At 39.3% G+C, this 21,934-nt stretch overlaps 1 protein-coding gene across 2 annotated transcripts in view; it reads right to left on the reverse strand.

The window, feature by feature from the left end:
- TRIQK (triple QxxK/R motif containing) overlaps nt 1–21,934 on the reverse strand; it is an 85,317-nt gene that overhangs the window by 44,321 nt on the left and 19,062 nt on the right. For both annotated transcript variants that reach the window (XM_063299475.1, XM_063299477.1), the window contains one exon: nt 9,403–9,482. In XM_063299475.1, coding sequence (XP_063155545.1) covers nt 9,403–9,463 — 61 coding nt within the window. In that variant the 5' untranslated portion in view covers nt 9,464–9,482. The remainder of the gene's footprint in view (nt 1–9,402; nt 9,483–21,934) is intronic.

Genomic DNA, 21,934 nt, shown 5'->3' on the forward strand with positions numbered 1-21,934 from the left:
ACAGTTCATATTTATTATATGGGCTTGATAGCCAGTCCTTGTTTTTCGTAAGCATTAGGGCTATGCAAATCCTTTCAAAGGGCTTGTGCAGAAGCTCATCCAAGCACATCTCTCTGAAACATTAAAGCAGCCATATTCAAGTTGGCCAAACTGCTTCATTAACTGAATGTAGAAACAAACAGGAGCAGATTATGAAGCAACTGTGCAAGTACGGAAAAAGATGCGGCTCCTTTAATGATCTTAAGAAAGGAGCTTTATATGCAGTCTGCTTGTGCAGTACCCAGCTGTAACGATTGCCTAAACCCAAATACTCAGTCTCACAAGCTCGGGCTTAAAGATAACTGATTTATTAAAGGAATAGTATGCAAATACAGAGAAAGCTGAGAATGAGCAAAAGCGCGCCAAATACAAACTTAAAAGCCTTGCTTGTGGGCCGGTCCCGCCCCGTCGCCCGTCAGGACGCTCCCCCTCCCAGGTGCTGAAAGCCGTTAGACGCGCCTGGGAAAGTAACCTTGAACAGGAGCGCAAACCCAAACATGCATTCCAAGCCCTCAAAACAAGGGAGGGCGAAAGAATGGAAAAACCCCGGGTGAAGGGATACGGAACAGAGAATGACATGTGAAACGTTAGAATGTTAACCAGACATTAGAATGAGAACATGACATATTGCCCCTCCAAAAAAAAAAATTAGGGAGCAGGTTTGTCAGGATAGGCAGAGTGAAATTGGGCTACGAGACGAGGAGAATGTACGTCTGGAGCAGCAACCCATTCAGGATGAGGGAAATGTTTCCAGCGGACGAGGTATTGTAGAGTGGAGCGGAGGCGTCTGGAATCGAGGATAGATGTCACCTCGAAGTGTTGCTGGTTGTCAATCATGAGGGGAGGTGGAGGAGTGGGTTGTGGATGCCAACGGTCCGACGACAGGCAGGGTTTGAGTAAGCTACAATGGAAAACAGGATGTAAACGTTTAAGGTTGTGAGGTAAATCAAGTTTAAACGTAACAGGGTTGAGCTGAGCAACAATTGCAAAAGGACCGACAAATTTAGGACCAAGTTTTTTAGAGGGTTGTGGGGACTTGATAAACTTAGTTGACAAGTAGACTTTATCTCCGACTGCAAAAGATGGTTCTGGGGAACGCTTTGCATCGGCATGGCGTTTATAGGTAGCCTGGGCATGGTGGAGAGCGAGTAGAATATTAGACCATGAGTCTTTGAGAGAGTCTGCCCAGCCAGCGAGGGTGGCTGGGAGCGGTTGAGGATGAGGAAGTTCAGGAATCGGAACAAATTCACGTCCAAAAACTGTTTTAAAGGGAACTTGACCAGTGGTTTGATGAATGGAATTGTTGTAAGCGACCTCAGCAAATGGGAGTAAATCGACCCAGTTGTCTTGCTGGTAGTTAACAAAAGCTCTGAGGTATTGTTCCAATGTAGAATTAACCGCCTCTGTAGATCCGTCCGTTTCCGGATGCCAGGCGGTAGAAAGCGATTGTTTCGTACCCAAAAGTTTCAAAAATGCCCGCCAAAATTGTGACGTAAATTGTGTGCCTCTGTCACTCACCAAACGGGCGGGGATACCGTGGAGGCGGTACACGTGGATGAGGAAGAGGCGTGCCAGCTGTTGTGCGGTGGGGATAGAAGCGCATGGGATAAAATGGGCTTGTTTGGAGAAAAAGTCTTTGACGACCCAAATGACAGTTTTTCGTTGACTAGGGGGTAGATCAACGATAAAATCCATAGAGATATCCTGCCAAGGGACAGATGGAGTGGCCACGGGTTGAAGGAGACCCTGGGGCTTGCCCGGTTTGCGCTTTATCGCCGCACATACAGGGCACGCAGTGACATATTCCTTTAAGTCTTTGAGTAAAGTTGGCCACCAGAATTGGCGGCGAACGAGGTGCAAAGTTTTCACGTAGCCGAAATGTCCAGCTAGCTTGTCATCGTGGCAGCGCTGGAGTATGGTTTTTCGCATTGGTTCGGGTACATAGAGACGATCGTTGCGCCAGGCAAGATCATCGGTGAAAGTTAACATGTGTCTATTGGCTTGCAACCAAGTATCTGTTTTAAGGTGGGAGAGCAACTGTTGTTGCAAATTGGAGGTAATTGACAAGGGAGGCGGGCGGCTGGAAGGCGGAGCGGCTGGAGGCGGAGTTGATTGCGCTCGGGTCTGGCTGCGAGTCACCGCTGCCAAACCTAATTGTTTGTCGGTCCAGACGGTGCCTTGGACCGTTGGCCCTGGGCCAGCATCTTGGGGTCTGCGCGAGAGTGCATCAGCTAAGAAATTTTTCTTGCCTGGTATAAATTTAAGGGTGAAGTCAAAGCGGTTGAAAAACTCAGCCCAGCGCAGCTGTTTGGGACTGAGTTTCCGACTGGTGCTTAAAGCTTCCAGATTTTTATGGTCAGTCCAGACTTCAAAAGGGTTTGAAGTGCCTTCCAATAGGTGTCGCCACGTCTCTAACGCTGTTTTTACAGCAAAAGCCTCCTTTTCCCAAACATGCCATCTTCTCTCTGTTTCCGTGAATTTGCGAGAGAGGTAGGCACAGGGTTTTAAAGCGCCAGATTGGTCAGCTTGTAATAGAATTGCTCCTATGGAAAAATCAGAAGCATCGACTTGTACCACGAAGGGTTTAGAGGGGTTTGGATGCTGTAAAATCGGTTCTGTGGTAAAGATTTGTTTTAGCGCTTCAAACGCTTGCTGACAGGCGGGAGTCCATTTAAGGAGCGCGCCTGGGTTCTTTGAACGTCGCGTATCCCCCTGTCCTTTAGTTTTTAACAGTTCAGTAAGGGGGAGGGCGATTTCCGCAAAATTTTGGGCGAATGTTCGATAGAAATTAGAGAATCCAAGGAAACTCTGTAATTGTCTCCTGGTACGGGGAGGTTCCCATGCCACGATGGCTTCTACTTTTGCAGGGTCCATTTCAATGCCCTGAGCTGAAATCCGGTACCCTAGGTAATCAATTTGCGACTGATGAAAGGCACATTTTGACAGTTTTGCATACAGCTGTGCTTTTTGCAATTTAGCTAGTACCTGACGCACCAGGTGGATATGTTCTGACATGGTTTCAGTATAAATCAATACATCATCCAAATATACCAGTACCCCCTTAAATAGGTGGTCATGCAAGACCTCATTGATTAGTTGCATAAAAACCCCAGGTGCCCCAGATAACCCGAATGGTAAGACTTTATATTGGAAAGCCCCAAGAGGACAGTTGAACGCTGTCTTCCACTCATCCCCTTCCCTTATGCGAATGCGAAAGTAGGCTTCTCTCAAATCCAGTTTTGAAAAGATTTTGCCTCTGGCCAGATGTGATAACATATCTTTGATCAGGGGCAAAGGATATTTATTTAATATTGAGACCGCATTGAGCCCGCGGAAATCGGTACAAAGCCTTAATGACCCATCCTTTTTTGGCCTGAATAGGACAGGCGCTCCTACCGGGGAATTTGCCGGCTCAATGAAACCTCTAGCTAGATTTTTGTCAATGAACTCCCTTAGCGTGGTAAGCTCTTTGGGAGACATGGGGTATATTTTTGGGTGAGGCAATTTTACATTTGGTAAAAACTCAATGGCACAGTCCGTTTTTCGGTGGGGTGGCAAGCGATCTGCTTCCTTTTCCCCAAATACTTCAGCAAAATCTTGGTACTGATTGGGTAGCCCCTCAAGAGGTTGAAGCGTTTGCACAGTGGTATACGCTACCCCACCACCCTCCATGTCCTCCAGTAGGTCCTTTTCGGGTACTTTGTAAAATCCATCTGCAAACGTCACAGTTCTATGCAGCCAGTTGATAAAAGGGTTTTGCTTCACAAACCAAGGCATCCCCAAGATTACCAGAGGACCCCCCACTGGAGCTACCACAAATGGCAGCTTTTCCTGATGGGAGCCCATCTGCAAGGCGACCAGTCCCGTGGAAAGATTGACTGCTTTCCCTCCCGCCATAGTTCCATCCAATTGGGTGAAAATCATGGGTCTTGGCAAAGGGAACGTGGGCAGTTCCAGAGCCGCTACGACATCAGGGTGCATCAGGGAACGGGAGCAACCCGAGTCTAGCATGGCCCACACTTCCACCGTTTTGGTTTTTGAGCTTAGTTTAACTTTAACAGTCAGTGTGGGGAAGTTTCCACTCACCGAATCATGGTTACGCCCGGTTTCTTCCACCTGCCCTAGGGCGCCCTTCAGGGCAGGTGGTAGGCTTTTCCCGCCGGCTGCTCGAATTGCAACTCTTCCTCCTCTTCACCGAAGGGAAGGTCTGGGGGGTCCAGTTCCGCGAGGGCTGCCTTCAGTTTTCGTGGTGGAGCAGGAGCAGGCGTCTTTACCGTGGGTTTCGTCTGTCGTTCCTCTGGACGGCGTCTTGGGCACGAAGTGGCTCGATGTCCTTCTTTCCCACATCTGAGGCACTGACCCTTGGAGAACCGTTGCTCCCTCTCTTCTTCCCAGGTTTTTGGTTTAGGGCGGCTGGCAAGTCCAGATGTGCGCGCTCCTCTAGCGAGACGTGTTTGTCTAAGCTCCTTGGTATGGGCATAGGTTCGTAGGGCATTTTCTGCGCTTCCCGCCAACTGAATCCACCCATATAGCGTTTTAGGGTCATCTCTACCCAGAGCCCATCGAAGGATTTCGGGTTCAAGCCCCTGCTTGAACAATTCGATGATTGTTGGCTCAGACCAGTCTTCCACTTTTCCTGCCAAAGCTTTAAACTCCAACGCATATTTGGCAACTGGGAGGGACCCTTGGTAAAGTTTCCGCAGGTCATTTTTGGCCGTTTCTTGAGCTAGGGGGTCTTCGAAATGCTCTTTAAGTGCCCACAAAAAGTCATCGAAGTCCTCTAACTCAGTTGCCTCAGCTTGGCATAGTTGCACATACCAATCCGCTGCCTTTCCTCTCAGCTTGTTGGCAATGAAATTGACCTTGCCATGTTCAGACCGAAAATTTCGACCCCAATCCTCTATGTAGTGCTTGGCATTAGTAATAAAGAAGGAGAGCGTGGTGGGATCCCCATCGAACTTCACTCCAAATGGTGGGAAGGATCTTGCCGGCTCAGCTGGCTGTGGCGGTGCCGCTAATGTCAGCGTGCGCCGAGCCCCCATGGGTGGTCGATCCCTAGGAGGTCTTGCCTCTCGCTCCCCCCCTTGACGGGCTGATCGAGTCTTGCTTCTCCCCCGGGTCACCATGGTACTATGCCTGGGGTACTGTGACGGCTCTTCCTCCCAATCCTCCGGGGTGGGCTCTGCCTCTCCGGGTAGATCCTCTTTGGGTAGATCCTTGAGGATCGTCACAATTAAATCCATTTTATCTTCTAATGCCCTCATACGGGCCGGAGTGACCGGCTCCTCCGAGGGTTGGTTGGTTACCACCACCCTCGGTGACAAGGGGACTTCGTGCTCCCAGGTCAATTGTGGAGACCCCCTCCCCTGTGCTCTTTCCATGACAGTTCTATGTTCACTCCTGAGACTCTCCTGCATGGATATCAGCAGCTCGTCCAATTGGATATCTCGCAACTCTCGACGGGCTGCTCTTTGCGCTCTCGAAGTTAGCACTGGCCGGCTTTTGACCGCCTCCCGCTCTTCTTCGCTTCCCTCACTTGCGCGCAGTTGAGGTTGAGGTTCTGTCATCGCTAGCGTTCCCTCTTATCCAATGATTGGATGGGGCTAGCGGAAAATGGGTAGAATGATTCTCAGCTTTATGTAACGATTGCCTAAACCCAAATACTCAGTCTCACAAGCTCGGGCTTAAAGATAACTGATTTATTAAAGGAATAGTATGCAAATACAGAGAAAGCTGAGAATGAGCAAAAGCGCGCCAAATACAAACTTAAAAGCCTTGCTTGTGGGCCGGTCCCGCCCCGTCGCCCGTCAGGACGCTCCCCCTCCCAGGTGCTGAAAGCCGTTAGACGCGCCTGGGAAAGTAACCTTGAACAGGAGCGCAAACCCAAACATGCATTCCAAGCCCTCAAAACAAGGGAGGGCGAAAGAATGGAAAAACCCCGGGTGAAGGGATACGGAACAGAGAATGACATGTGAAACGTTAGAATGTTAACCAGACATTAGAATGAGAACATGACACCAGCCCTTCTTTCACAGGATTTGCACAGCTGTAGTAGTTATCAGATTCGCCTTTTCCACATCTGCCCACAGAGGCAATTCAATATATTCATTTTGAATCTGCTGCTGAGTTAAGATGTAAGAGTGATGATACATAAACAAATATACATCTTTCCTCAAAGCCATGATACTGAGTTTAGCAGCCTATAGTGAGTTGGAATGATTTACTCAAGATTTTTGCTGGTAATTTCATTAGTAAAATATCCAGTGATGTGCCTTAGAATGAGAACTTTGACAGCTGATGATGCTTCGCAAAATTACAATTCAATTACCAGTCACCCAGAACAGTTTTTTCAGTGCATATTGTAATTGGCTAGTGGGCATTTCTCCAACATTCCCCATTGCCTTGAAAGAGTAGCGTCCTAGGTACTTAGCATCTAGTGCTGCCATCAGGTACTTCTTGTCCTTGGACCATGCTGTTCCAATATTCTAGACATCAGGGAGAGAGGCAATCTACTTCTCCAGGTTAAGCAGTGAGCATAAACAAACTATTCTGGCCTAAGATAAGAATGAATCAATAATTCTTCATCATCAGTACAGATTTCCTTTTCTACTACCGTAGGTAAGTATCTCAACATCTCATTATTCAGTGTAGTGTCAGTTCATGAAACATACAGTAGATATGAATATCTCTGTTTCCAAAAGAGTAGGAGAGCGAGTCTTTCATTGCCTGAATTTTCACTGCTCTCAGTCCACTTCACCATATGCACAGAGTACAGTTCTGATTTATGAAAGCTTAATGGATAACAAATGTATCAGTCTTTGAGCTAGAACAAGACATTTTGCTTTTGTGAAAATACATGTGCAAACTCTTGGGTGGGCTGCTAAAACTGCTTCCCCCCAAATTAGACATGGTCCAATGTTCAATGGTGGTATCTAAACCTGATATGTCTAACTCAAGTGAGTATTTCATGCCAAAAGAGAAACGGATAAAGAATTCAAATCTATTTTATCAGTGGGAGAATACGTGGTTGAAAAGATTGAAATTTATATTATGTTATAGCCTTAAAAGAGAATTTTTATAAATGATGTATTGTTGGTAGATGTCATGAGAAAAATTGTCTAGAATGTATAAAGGTTCTTCAAATTTATGCTGGAAATGTAATCAACAAAAAGGGACATTTTATCATGCTTGGGGGACATGTAAAAAAGCCAGAAAATTTTGGACGAATTACGTATAATACAGAAGATTTTAAAGATTAATCTACCACTGAAACCAGAGACTTTTCTTTTGGGATTGACAGATAAGCAGTTGGGAAAGAACCATGGAACTTGGTTTTTGTATATGACAACTGCAGCATGACTATTATATGCACAAAGGTGGAAAGATTCGACTTTACCCACAATGGATGGTGAAGATGAGGGAACTTGCTGAGATGGCCAAATTGACAGCTTTAATTAGAGACAGGACATTGTCTAAGTTTAACACTGATTGGAAATCCCTTATTGACTTTTTTGCAGGAAACAGAAAAAAAATAAAATTATGATATATGGTTTTGATTAGAAAAAAAAATAGATTACAGAAAAAACGTAAACAATGTTGTAACCATAGAGTAAGGGATCAATTTACATTTATACTGATAACTGCTGTAAAAGAAAATGGGAAGTCACTTCTTTATGACTTCTGCTCAGAGTCCCTCCTCGGGGGAAGATGGGCGGTAGTACAAATTTGAGAAGTAAATAAATAAATAAATAAATATTTTCCCCTCCCTTTCTTTGATTTCTGCACTTTTGTCTTTGTTCTTTTCTTATTTCTTTCCTTTTTCTTCTTTTTTCATTCTAAATATTAGTTCTTAGTTTTTATCTTTTGTTTTAAAATTCTAATACACACACACACACACACACACACACATATATGTAGTTCAAATCTATTTTCAGTTTCAGAAACCTAACCACTCAATTCAGACTCAGCAAAAAATGTCAGTTTTGCTGAGGTTCTTTGTAGCTGTTGCATGCAAATATGATAATGAGCATCAGTAATAAATTCAGGGTGGGATAGGCTAGCCATTGCCCAAATGTGCAAATGGGAAAAATCAGGAAGTACAAATACATATTAGTGCAAAAGTCATTAGGACTCTTTGAACATTCACACCACTCTATAGGGAAATCTGACATAAAAAATGGACAATAGAAAACTCCACAGTGACTTGAAACATATTTCCTAGATCTTAATTGTGCTTTTCAATTGAAAAGGTACATCTAGGAGTAAACTGGGGAGCACATTCTCTTGTATCTATTATTCACAGCAAACCAACAAAAAGCCACACATCAGTCAGATATAACTCTATGGATTCAATCCTACCGTTGCTGAAGCTCCTGAACATGTAATGTGAGAACAAAAGAAAATGCTGCGTTCTTCTTTTCCCCTATCATTTTATTCTTATGCTAGAAAATTAAACAATGGATTTATAGCCCATACAGAGAAGACAGGAAAGAGAGTCATAAAATACACTCTGACTTACAGGTATTTTTGGCTCTCCGATGGCTTAGTAGAAATTCATTTTTAATTTTTGGTATTTTTATTATTCTTGCCTTGAATGATGGAGAGGCAAAGGGGAAATGACACAATTTACATTCTTGCATCAGACATAATTTGTCATTAGGACAATGATGTCATGACATGCATGTCACCATTTTGAATGTCATCATGGCTTATTGCAGATGCCTATGAGTGGCATCATATTACTGTCCTGATCAATCATACCAGCTGTCACAATCTTTGCAGTGACAGAGGAATGTCAATTCATACTGAAATTTGGAAAGCTGGCTGCACAGTGAAACAATCACATGCCCATTTCATCGCTGCCCTCAATAACTTCCAAACTGCCCTAATCAGGGATTAGTTTAATTAATATGTTACATCCAATCAGCTGTATTTTACCCCAAAGGACCATTAAATGGAGCAAATAATATCTGGATTTTCTGAGAATGTATGTTGAAATGAATTATTATAATTATTACTAAACATTTAATTTAAAATATATTTGGATTAGATTTAAATATATTTAAAATCTATATTTGGGTGTAGATTCTGTGGCCTATATTCATTCAGTTATTTTTATTTATTTACCATTTTTGTAACACCCGCCCGCCCACCCACCAACCGGCCTGCAATCCAAAGACTCTGAGTATAGGCAACAATACATTATGTTATAGAAACATAAAAGCAATTCTGCTTTTCTATGAATCTAAAAAAAGAAAAAAAAGTTTATTTTAGTATTCACTGTGTTGTCATTAAGAAACTGTACTAATGCAAAACTTTACAAAAGATGAGATGGGATAAAGACAAAATCCAAGAAACCTTTACCTATTTGTTTTCTGTACTGATCAACAGGTGTTTTTGCAGAAGAAGCATCCTTTTTACCCATTTTTCCGTATTCATGAACTCTGTAATGAAAGATAAAAAGTGCTTAAGAAAGTCCATGGCTATTTTAAATGCATTTGGAGCTCACCTGAATGGTATCTTTGCAACAGAAGGTCTGATGCATCAAGACAAGTAATCAATCAATAAATTATGTAAGTAAAGGAAAAAGATCATAAATAGGGCAGAATTTGGTTATGGAGAAAATAATCATATAAATGCATTATTACTACCACTTAAAATTACTTTCTTGTTTTGATTCTGATCAACAAGTCTTCATATTCTGCTTTTTGTGTGGGATTTTTCCATTCTCTTCTGTATTGCAGCTTTCTCCAAAACAGGGTTGGAAAAACCTCAGGAACAGCATAGAATAGATGGTTGGCACGGGACAAAATCCCACTAGTGTTGCAGAAATGATATCTGCTCATACTAAAGTCCCTTTGCATCCAAAATTAATGCTATACAGTACGCCACTTCACATTGTCTACAGTACCATTATCTCAAACTGCCTTCTTGGGGGAAGATGAAGGGTGGCAACTATTGTAGAAGTTGCTTGCTGGACTCTTTCCTCCTTTGTTGTTAAATAATATTTGTTGTATTTTTATTATTTATTTGTTTGTTTTGCAGTTCAATCATGTCTGATCCTCTGCAACTGCCCGGACTACTCCCTGCAGCAAGATTTCAGAAGTGGTTTGCCATTGCCTCCTTCTTAGGGCTGAGAGAAAATGACTGGTCCAAGGTCACCCAGCTGGCTTCATGCCTAAGGCGGGACTAGAACACATGGCCTTCCAGTTTCTAGCCAGGTGCCTTAACCACTACACCAAACGGGCTCTTTTGAGTTCATCACTGCCTGGAATGAAAACTGCCAGAAGTACAAGTTGGATTCAGAACACTTTGTGGTCTTTTTTAAAAATAGGCACATAAAGGAAGAAACAGAAAGGAATATGGAGTCAGAAAGTGGTTCAAAATTGGGAAAGGAGTGTGCATGGTAGCACTCCTCATTTATTTATTTAGTTTCTATGCAAAAAAAAAAGACTTAAGGAAACTCTTGTTGAAGGTGAAAGAAGAAAATACAAGAGTCAATCTAATAATCAGTATTGAAAACCCTGAATTTTATGTCCACAGGAAATGACAACCCAGTATAAATAGGTGAAAAGATGTTGAAGTAGTAATAGATTTTGTCTTTCTAGCCTCAAATATATATAAGAGGGGCAATTATAGCCATGAAATAAGATGTCTGCTGTTTGGGAGAAAGACTTTGACCGATCTAGAAAAAAATGTTAAAATTCAGAGAGATCACACTGATCCCAAAGGCATTTATTATCAAGGCCATGGTTTTTCCAATTGAGACATATGGCTGTGAATGCTGGTTTGTTTATTCGTTCAGTTGCTTCTGACTCTTCGTGACTTCATGGACCAGCCCACGCCAGAGCTTCCTGTCGGTTGTCAACACCCCCAGCTCCCCCAGGGACGAGTCCATCACCTCTAGAATATCATCCATACACATTGCCCTTGGTCGGCCCCTCTTCCCTTTGCCTTCCCCTTTCCCTAGCATCAGCATCTTCTCCAGGGTGTCCTGTCTTCTCATTATGTGGCCAAAGTATTTCAGCTTTGCCTTTAATATCGTTCCCTCAAGTGAGCAGTCTGGCTTTATTTCCTGGAGGATGGACTGGTTTGATCTTCTTGCAGTCCAAGGCACTCTCAGAGTTTTCCTCCAACACCACAGTTCAAAAGCATCTATCTTTCTTCTCTCAGCCTTCCTTATGGTCCAGCTCTCGCAGCCATATGTTACTACAGGGAACACCATTGCTTTAACTATGCGGACCTTTGTTGTCAGTCTGATGTTGTCAGCTCTTAACTATTTTATCGAGATTTGTCATTGCTCTTCTCCCAAGCATTAAACGTCCTCTTATTTCCTGACTGCAGTCAGCATCTGCAGTAATCTTTGCACCTAGAAATACAAAGTCTTTCACTGCTTCTACGTTTTCTCCCTCTATTTGCCAGTTATCAATCAAGCTGGTTGCCATAATCTTGGTTTTTTTGAGGTTTAGCTGCAAGCCAGCTTTTGCACTTTCTTCTTTCACCTTGATCATAAGGCTCCTCAGTTCCTCTTCGCTTTCAGCCATCAAAGTGGTATCATCTGCATATCTGAGATTGTTAATGTTTCTTCCAGCGATTTTAACTCCAGCCTTGGATTCTTCAAGCCCAGCATGTCGCATGATGTGTTCTGCGTACAAGTTGAATAGGTAGGGTGAGAGTATACAACCCTGCCGTACTCCTTTCCCAATCTTAAACCAATCTGTTGTTCTGTGGTCTGTTCTTACTGTTGCTACTTGGTCGTTACACAGATTCTTCAGGAGGCATAAAAGATGACTTGGTAACCCCATACCACTAAGAACTTGCCACAATTTGTTATGGTCCACACAGTCAAAGGCTTTAGAACAGTCAATAAAACAGAAATAGATGTTTTTCTGAAACTCCCTGGCTTTTTCCATTATCCACCGGATATTGGCAATTTGGTCCCTAGTTCCTCTGCCTTTTCTAAACCCAGCTTGTACCTCTGGCAATTCTCGCTCCAGTGAATGCTGGACTATCAGAAAATAATAATAATAATAATAATAATAATAATAATAATAATAACAACAACAGCAATAATAATCCCTTTGAAGTATAGAGCAAACTGGCTCTAGTTATTACTTTTATTTACAACTGGTTAAATTGCAGTTTTGTTCATTTGGGGGGAATTGTTCATTTGAAAGGAAGAATTAAGTTTGATTTATAGATATTCTATATCACAGTACTTTCTATTAATTTGCCTTACTACAAATTTCCCTATCACATATTTTATATATTGGTACATTGTATGCTGTAGCATTGTTATAATGTTTCATTGGGGCCAAATTCTGCCCAATGAGATTCTTCCCACTAAGAATCTCATGCACTCCTTTTTTGGTGATTTTATATTAAATCAGTAGTGAGATGTGTAAAAGCAGATGTTTCTGTAGTGGCCTGATTGTGCCTATCTTGCATCATTACAAATAATTCTATATACATCTCAGAACCGCACAGAATTTGCAGATGCTGAACATGTGATGATACAAGCTAATCTATGGACTCTTTCAAGTTACATATGTCACATATCTTGACAAAATGAAACTCATCCTGGCTGTACTTGCATTTTCCAATAGTTAATGGCTTCTTCCTAAAATCCCTGAAAGGTCCATCTCAGTCTTCATTTTCTCAGTGCCCCAGGCAACTTGTCAACAGTGAGTGCTAGCTTCTTTAAGGTTTCACATGTCACCTGCCAGCAACTTTCACCCTCATTAAGAAGAAAAGCAAATTTATAAGAGCTCATGGCTTATTTTAAGTTTCCTTCTCGTCTTAGTGGTAGGAGGAAACCCTTGGCAGAAGTCTTGCAGAAATTTAAACAACCCAGCAGTGAGCACTAGCAAACCACTCAAGGAGGAATCAACTGGGTCTCTAATGTACACTGCCATTCACAACCCACAAACCATGGTATATCAGATGAATGGCTACATCAGCAAGAATTTACCATTTACCATTATTCTAAAGGATCAGTCCTTCAAAATGACCATGCTACAGCCTCCATGAAAGCTGTAATTATTTTTTAACTCTTCCAAGATACACTACAGATATTAATAGGTTTACCCTCTTTTCTCAGAATTGTGAGCATCATTCATAAACTATTCCTACAATCTATTATGGAACATTGCCCCTGCTGATAAGATATTGAAAAAATTATATAACAAAATAAGAACAATGAAACTACAGATAAACAACATAAACACAGAGACACTCTTTGTATTTTTCCCCTCTTTATCCTATCTTCAATTTGAGATATGGGGGGAGGGAGAGAAACAAAAACAAAGACAATTAGATGAACAATTACGCCTAGGATATGGTTTATTTCATTCACCAGAAGGAGCTGACCTTTTTTAAACTGCCTATTGCAATTTAATATTTTGCAACAAAACATCAGCAGTGAAAAAAATAATTTTTTGAACTCCCAGTTGAATACTGAATTGAACATAATTTCAATTTTGTTATTAAAAAAGAAGTTTGGTCTAGTAAGATGAAGCACTTGGATGTGTGCATGCTTCAAGCTGTCACTGATTCTGTGGCAACCAAGACCTCTAAAACTGCTGTGACTTTTCTTTGTTCTTCAGAGCTGCTCAGTAATCATCATTCATTTCAACTGCTTTGATAGTTAGATAGAAGACTCCCAAGAAACCCACAGAGACATTAGCACATGCAGCCACAATGTCTAATAAGACAGCTATTTGCATAAAAGATCAGCCACAATTTAAAATGTCTTGCAATAGATGTGGAAAGGGAATAACAGATCTATATTAGCATGTACAAAACCGAGATTGTTTTCACAATTGAATTCCCAGAGGACCATAGCTCATCACCTTTTCCTGATTAAAAAAAAAAAATCCTGCAAGTTGCTATAAGCCTGTTAACTAAAATATGGATTCATAAGAAAAAGAATGTTCATTATTTATTCATCTTGTTGAGGAACGATTTTGTTGTAACCATCACACCAGCTCATGAAATATTTTACAAAGCAAACTATATCCTCTTTATACAATTAAACCAGCTTCCTTCTTTTTTCCTTTTTCTTTTTTTTAATAAGTAAGGAATGAGCGCAACCCTTTTTCTACTGTACAATCATGAAAAAGTCCTACTGATGGCAAATAAAGCAGAAGTAAATAGTTTATTTTGCTCTGGCAAATTAAAGTGAAAAAAAATGGTTTCATATATAAGGGTTTTGCTTTGGATTGAAGCATTGCTTCAAAATGCCATCACAAAGAGAAGTACCACCTCCCTGCCCCCACCCCAGCTTTCTAAGCAGCAGAGTGGAAAAACCATAACCCTTTTCTCACAGTGAAACTGTCAGCTAGGACACATTGTCTCCACCTTAACATTTCTAACTGAAGTGGTAAGGGAGACCACACACTTCTCATCACAATAAATAAATAAATATCCAAGAAAAGTAAAATTGGGTCAGTTTTTGAGCAGAAACACTCTTAACGAAAGGATTCTGTACGTTTTCAAGGAATGGTGCCAAGAAAGATGAAAAGGTTGCCCATTCAGAGTGAAGATCCTGAAAACACAAGCTAGTTCACTCTCTAAGCATGCTGGCTTGGGAATTCTGGGAGTTGAAGTCCACACAGCTTGAAGTGGTGAGGTTGAGAAACACTGCTCTAAGAGGTCAACTAAAGAAGCTTCTAAAAACTAAACAAGTTCACATTACCATATCTGATTGGCTACCTAGTGTTAGGATTTGGTCATATTCACCTGAAGGATCTCAACTGGTTAAGAGCATTTCCTACAAAAAAACAAAAGCTTATTTTTATTTTTATTTCTAGTTCATCAGGAAAACATTTCTGATCCAAAACATAAAATCTCCTTCATCTTTAAAAAGCTCTGATTTATATCATATACTAAGATTTTCACATGCAGAAGTACAGTTATTCAGAAAGCTAATACCCATGGAAAAGAGCTTTCACAGTGGGCAAGCTACTCCACATAGCTTTGTTTCTCTCTTACATTCATTCTCTTGTGAATCAGGAATAAATCAGCTGCAGCTAATGCTTTCAGTTGTTCTTCTGTTTGTTGAAGAAATTGCTCTCCCTCAGAAGAAGAGTGGGGATTCTTGTTTTCTCAGTCTTCTTAATTTTGGACCCATAATCATGCAAATGAAAGACACTCCAGTAATGTATACAAATAAAAACCAAAGGTGCTTTCCAATTACCAATTAAGCTCTAAAGCAGTCAAAAAAATAAGGGGGGAGCCCTATTTATTTGAGAAAGAATCAAGTTTGTAAGTTCAGGTTAATATCATAGCAACCAGAAGTTTGTAATATTTCCTGAACTTAACATTTGATTTAATATTATATCACTTGCAGAGAATCATAAACAAGTACTATCCCCAAGAGCACAACAATAACCTACTAGAAATAATTTATTGATTGTTGAGTTAATATTTAAGAGATTTATTTATTTATTATTCAAATTGAATTACCGCCCATCTCCCCCAAAAGATGTTGGCATCTTTGCACCTAATCTATACCCTTAGTTGTTCAAGCTACTGATACTCCGCAACAGCCTGATGTTTCTTTTTTCTATAACAGTAACCCCAATAAAACAAAGTTATTTTTCTTGCAATACTTAAAATCTCTACTTCAGATCCAGGAACAGCAAAAGGTGGCCTAAAGGAAGCCTGCAAATCTTTCTTTAAGATCTATCATATACTGTAGATAGAATAGAATATATAGAATAACTGGCCTAAAACCTTGACCAAATATTATCTTCAAAATTTGAACTATTAATTTATCTTCTATTTCTTTCTTTTACATACTGATGCTGACATATACTGTAGTTCTAGTGACATTAACGGCAGATAACTGAAATGTCCATAGTAATTATTCATTAGGGGGGGGAAAGCAAAATATTTGAAAATTTCCCTTTTATATCATGACTATTGATCAAATACACACATATTCAGAAGGAATTACCCTCCACAGAAAAGAAAGAATAGGCAGAAAAAAAATTAATCATAAATAAACAAACAAAAAATGTAATCAGAACCTTATATAGACTTTTTGCTGAAAGAAGAAAAAAGGTGGTGTGATGATGTATGGGTCTGAGGATTAAAAAAGATGTGGACTAAGTGAGGTGCTGAGAGGATCTGGATAACATCTAAGAGGGAGGGAAGATGATAAGATTGTAATTATCTGTTGAAGAGAAGGTTGGAAGTCATTATATTTCATAACTTTAGTTTCTTTTCTTTTTTCTTTTCTTGCACTTTTTTCTTTCTTTAGATTTGTCTTTTACTTCATGTAAAATTCTTAATAAATATAAAAATGTAATCATTAAAAAAAAATGTGCAAAGCCAGTCTCCCCACTTTGCCAAATTAGGGTAACCAGCTCTAGCTGAAAGGAATCCTGGAGATTTCCCCCTTCCACAGAAATATGGACATGTCACATTTGTGTAGTGTGTACTCTGTATATTAAAGTATATAATATACTTCGTATATTAACAATTGTATACTCTGTATATTAAACGTGGTTTGCCAGTAAAATAGATATTCATTTACAAAATTGACCCCCATCTAGATGTACTAACCATTCTCGCACGCACACACAAACTATTCTTTCAAACAGAAAAACACAACTACATCTGCACACATTCCTATTTTCGCTTCCAGCAGAAAGGGAGAAAAGTTTGGAAATGGTAAGAGCTTGGGAAGGTAATGGAATATAAAACTTTAGTGTTGATTCAAATGACACACAACTGAAATCTCTAATAAAAAGTATCTCACAGATATTGAAATAGTGCTGAAAATAAAGAAAAATCTTCATGACCAAACATCCTACTTATAGAATTTATTTTTTAGACCTAGGAATATTAATTAATATTAAGCCCTCCTCCCCACACAGGAGTTCTAATCTAGTTAATAACTTTTCAAAACCTCTGATCTAGATTATTTTCTTCCTCCCAATATACAAAACATTGTTTATTTAAAAATGCAACTTAAATACATTTCTGCTTTATCCATCTTGTTACACATACTGCTTGTGTTTCGACAAAGTCAGTTGTTACTTATAAAGTACTCTCCACCTCATCCAGAACAAACTTCTATCAATACCAGCTGTGGCCAGCTTATGCCATAACCAATCTCTATTTACTAAATCAAAAGTGGAAGTAAAATCGATGAACGCCACACAGACGAAAAAAAAACCCTCACCTTGAGCTGTAGATACATTTATTGCTTATATGAAATAACACTGAGATCTCATCTGATATTTTATTTATATACATACATACATACATACATACATACACACACACACACTAAGCCTGCTCTTCTTTAATAACATTTTCCCCTGGCAGCTATAGCTTTTTTTTAATATGAGTTTTACTGAAACTTTTAAAAAAGAAAATACAGACTAATACAAACTAATATAAAGGAAGAAAAAAGAAAGAAAGCAAAGAGAAAGCAAAAAGTGCAAGAAAAGAAAAAAAAACTTTGAGGAAAAATAGAAAAGAAAAAAAGATACAGAGAAGTGGTTTCCAATATTCTTCACAGCAGTTGTAAGAACAATTATATTTTAACCTCTCTCTCTAAAGTTACTTCATAATACTAACCCTTCTTTCTAAAATCTATCCTGTCTAATCATCAAAGCCATAAATCACAAGTTCATTTTTTTCATTTTATGCAAAAAGTTCATAAGAGGTTTCCAGTCACCAATAGTCTTTTCTCTAATCAAAAAGTTAATTTATCTCAGCAACATCTTTCAATTTCTTGACCTTTGTATAAAGTAGTACAATACTTTATACAAACACTTTTCGCATATTTGCATGATCTGTGTTGCAGTATTTCCTTCTTGAAACTTTAATATCACTTTCTTTCCTTTTTTTCCGCAACTTCTATGCCAACCATCTCCCCGGTTTATTTGCAAATTCAAAATTCAAATTCTATCACTGTTAACATAGCTAATTGCCTCTGAAAAGCTTAATCTGTGAGTAATAGTTGTCATCTGTAGGGATTTTTTAAATTCTTCCTTTTTTAAATCTCGTCCATAATAATTTATATTTTCTCTTTTTTCCTTTTTCTTTGAAATTCACTATTATGTTGTATAAAATATCCTCTTACAAAAGGTTTACTTGCATCTCAAACCATCCTATGTCTTTATTAAGATTCTCAAAAAATTCCTTTAACTTCTTTTTAGAATCCTCCACCACCATTTCTTTTCATAACAACATTTCATTCAATCTCCACCTAAGAGGTCCATCCAATTGGATTGTGATCTGAAAAAGTCTTTGGTAGTCTCCACTTTATTAGTCAATGTCTTAGAACTCCAAATCATATCTATTCTTGAAAAGCATCTGTCTTTCAGAAAAATAAGTATATTCTTTTGAATCAGCATTTTTATATCTCCATGCTTCAACAAGCTCCAAATTATCCCTAAATAATAAAAAAAAATCTTTGCTAATTTACCCTGTGTATTTTTAATATTTTTCTCAGAAGTTCTACCTTTTGGGGAGAAACCACTCTATTCCAATCCTCCAGGAAAAACAATTTTCATACTAAAATCCAATAATTTATCCATAAATCCTATATAAAATGCTGTTTTATCTTTATTTGGGACATAAAATCCCAATATCAAAGTCTTAGCCCCCTGTAGATTAACTTCCACCCCAACATACAATATAAATTTTGGATATAGTTGGGAAGTTATATATAAAACAACTCTCCCAGATTTTTTTGACTTAAATATTTTACAACTTTTTTCCTAATATGTGTTTCTTGTAAGCAAATCAGATCTTGTTATAATTTTTTCAAAGAATTTCATTCTCTTTTGAGGAGCATTTGCCCCATTTATATTCCAGATTAGCATTTATAATCCATACTTAGGACAAGATTTTGGGAAAGTCAAAAAGACAGGCTTCTTACTTTTTTTTTTCCTGTTTTGCTTTTCTCTATCTTTAGCACTTTAGTCCCAGTTAACTCTCCGTAGTTACTGTCTCACAGTTTAGCTCAGATTATTTTTATCTTCTTGTTTTGCAAAATCCACCAATTATCTATTGTCCTTAAAAATAAATAATCAGCATTCCCACAAAGGTCTGGTCTGTTAGTCTAATTAATTTGCTATTTTCAAAGGCACTTTCGTCAGAAAAAAATATTTCTTCTGTTTTTTTAAATCACTGTTCCATTTATCCATTTAAAACCTTCTTGGATCACAGTCTTGTTAAGCTTTTTTCTTTTAAATTAAAATCCTTTAAAACAGAGGGGATTTTTTTCCCCTCCTCTTAATTTCAAAAAGAAGGCATTCATTGAGCGTCTTTGATCTTCACTGCTGTTCGGAATATGTCTCTTAGGTTGTAAAGTGATTAAGTTCAAAGGTGTTTAAGGAAGTGAAGCTTTGCCAGTCAAATGTCCATTAAGGCTGCACAGCGGATATGGGCACATTGTAAATCCCTCGGCTCCCAAGCAAACCCCACCAATACTGCCAGGGCAAGCTATTGCATATAAACAGGGAGCAAATCCCACACTCACTAGCACTGATGATGTTACCTAGTCAGGTAATGAAACATTTGCATGCAAACAACCAAGCTCAGAGCGCACCAAGGACTCCACAAGCTGCTCAGCTCGTGATCAACCACAAAAAACTTAATTCCTGTGGCCTCTTCGCAAGGAGCAGCTCTTCCAGAGCACCAGAAGGTGATCCCAAAGATCTCTCCTTATCACCCGAGAGATTTTCATCAGCCAGAAACTGGCTCCTGGCTGGCGATTCCACCGCAATGCTGTCCCAGCTCACGGAGCTGCTCACAGGGATGTCTAACCCACCATCAGTCCTCACCTTGAAGCCCTCAGCTGCAACTTCTGAAGAACTTAACTTTCTAACTTTGAGGTTACATCTAAAACCTCATTCAAATATTTTAAAAAGCAATTTAAAAAATGATAAAAGGTGGATCTCCCCCAAAAAAGAGTGCATGTTGAATTTACATGTATTATTTATAATCTATAAATGCATCAATTCTGTCTCTTAATAACCAACATTATTAAATAACAATAGAGTATTGTATCCAAAGTATTACGTGAAGCTAAAGCAATACAATTAAAGGCCAAGGACTTTACTCTCAACTTTAAATATTCAGCACTAGCAAAACTGAATGTTAATATTCATTTCTCCATATCACAGCCCCATTTTCTCCTGAACCAACACTATTAGAAGCATTCCTAGATTATTCAAGTACTCACCAATGATACCATATCTGGAAATATGTTTGATTTTTGAATTGGCAACCTGGCTCTGTGTGTAGCAATAGAAGTTTGTTGGGCTCTTTCTGTAAATCTACATTTGAAGGAAACTTTATCATAGCACTATGGAGTAAGGCAAATGGGCTGGACTCCATTTCTTAATCTACATTTAGAAGCAACTTTATTCAGGCATTGTGTAGTGATGGAACTTGGTAGAAATTGGCAATGCATTGTTTAAACTTATGCATAAGCCATCTGCTTTGCTGAATTTTTACTGGACTGTTCTTAACCTAGATTTTTAACCACCATTTACTGGAGGTCTAACATAACAAATACCACAAGAACTTTTTCTATAGTCAATGGAAAATCTTACATAAGTTCTGAAATGGCAAAATTGACCTGTTTGATCAGGGATAAGACAACAAGTACTTTTATTAAAGACTGGAAACCTGTTATGGACTTTTTGCTGTACATGGAAAAAAACTGAACTGGGGATTTGTGGATTTGCTGATTAAAAAGGGAGGAGAGAGAATAAGTTTGTTTTTAACTGCTGTAAAGAAGACCAGAAGTCGCTTTTTATATCTCTTTTCTTTTTTTCTATTTGTATCTCTTTTCACACTTTTTAAATCTTTTTTTTCTTTTTCTTTTCTTTAATCTTACTCTATATTATTTCACATTTTCTTTTACTTTTGTGAAAACCTTTAATATAAATTATGTGTGTTATGTACATGTGTGTGTCTGTGTGTATGTACATGTACATGTACATATACATATACATGTGAAAGGTCCCCTTTGCAAGCACCGGGTCATGTCTGACCCTTTGGAAGGACATAGCTTTCACAACATTTTCTTGGCAGACTGTAGAGCAGGGTGGTTTGCCATTGCCTTCCCCAGTCGTCACCTTCCCCAGCAAGCTGGGTGCTCATTTTACCGACCTGGGAAGGCTGAAAGGCTGAGTCGACCTGAGCCGGCTACCCGAGAATCCAGCTTCCGCTGGGATCGAACTCGGGTCGTGGAGAGTGTTTCGGTTGCAATACTGCCGCCTACCACTCTGCACCACACGAGGCATTTATACATATGCATATATATATGCATATATATATAATCTTACATAAGTTCTATGCTATAGCAAAAATGTGTTAGATCCTGTTTCAGGCCTTAGGAATATTAGATTTATCCCTCAGACTGCACCCAATTTTCATCCAGTATTAGCCAGCCAGGATGATGTACCCACATGTACTTTTCTTCTTCAATCAACTCTCAGGAGTAATAATATGCCCTTCTTAAATGGAAAATGTTTGAAGTTACCCCTGATGGCACTTTTTATTAAGTTGCTTATTTCATACTTCCTATACTAGCTCAAAAAGTCCATATTAAGGACTGAGGTAATATGCCAATTTATTAGTGTAATCACTGAATAAACTGATGAACTGGTTGTCCTGTTCAGACTAAGCACCAGACAGGTTCTCAAAGAATAATCTTTATTAAATAACTATTTACAATAATGAAGTCCTTGACATGCTATACTTAGTTAAGCAAGCCCAGCTGGGCCAACTGGAGGCAACAGTTCTCGAACTGGAACAGTACTGGACCAGCACTGATGCTGAATCTCTGACTCACTGGACCTGGAACAGGACTACAAACAACAGACAGGGATAACTGGAGGCCTGGAGCAGGACTCAAACT

This window comes from Candoia aspera, chromosome 3, assembly GCF_035149785.1.
Source record: "Candoia aspera isolate rCanAsp1 chromosome 3, rCanAsp1.hap2, whole genome shotgun sequence".
Lineage (NCBI taxonomy): Eukaryota > Metazoa > Chordata > Lepidosauria > Squamata > Boidae > Candoia > Candoia aspera.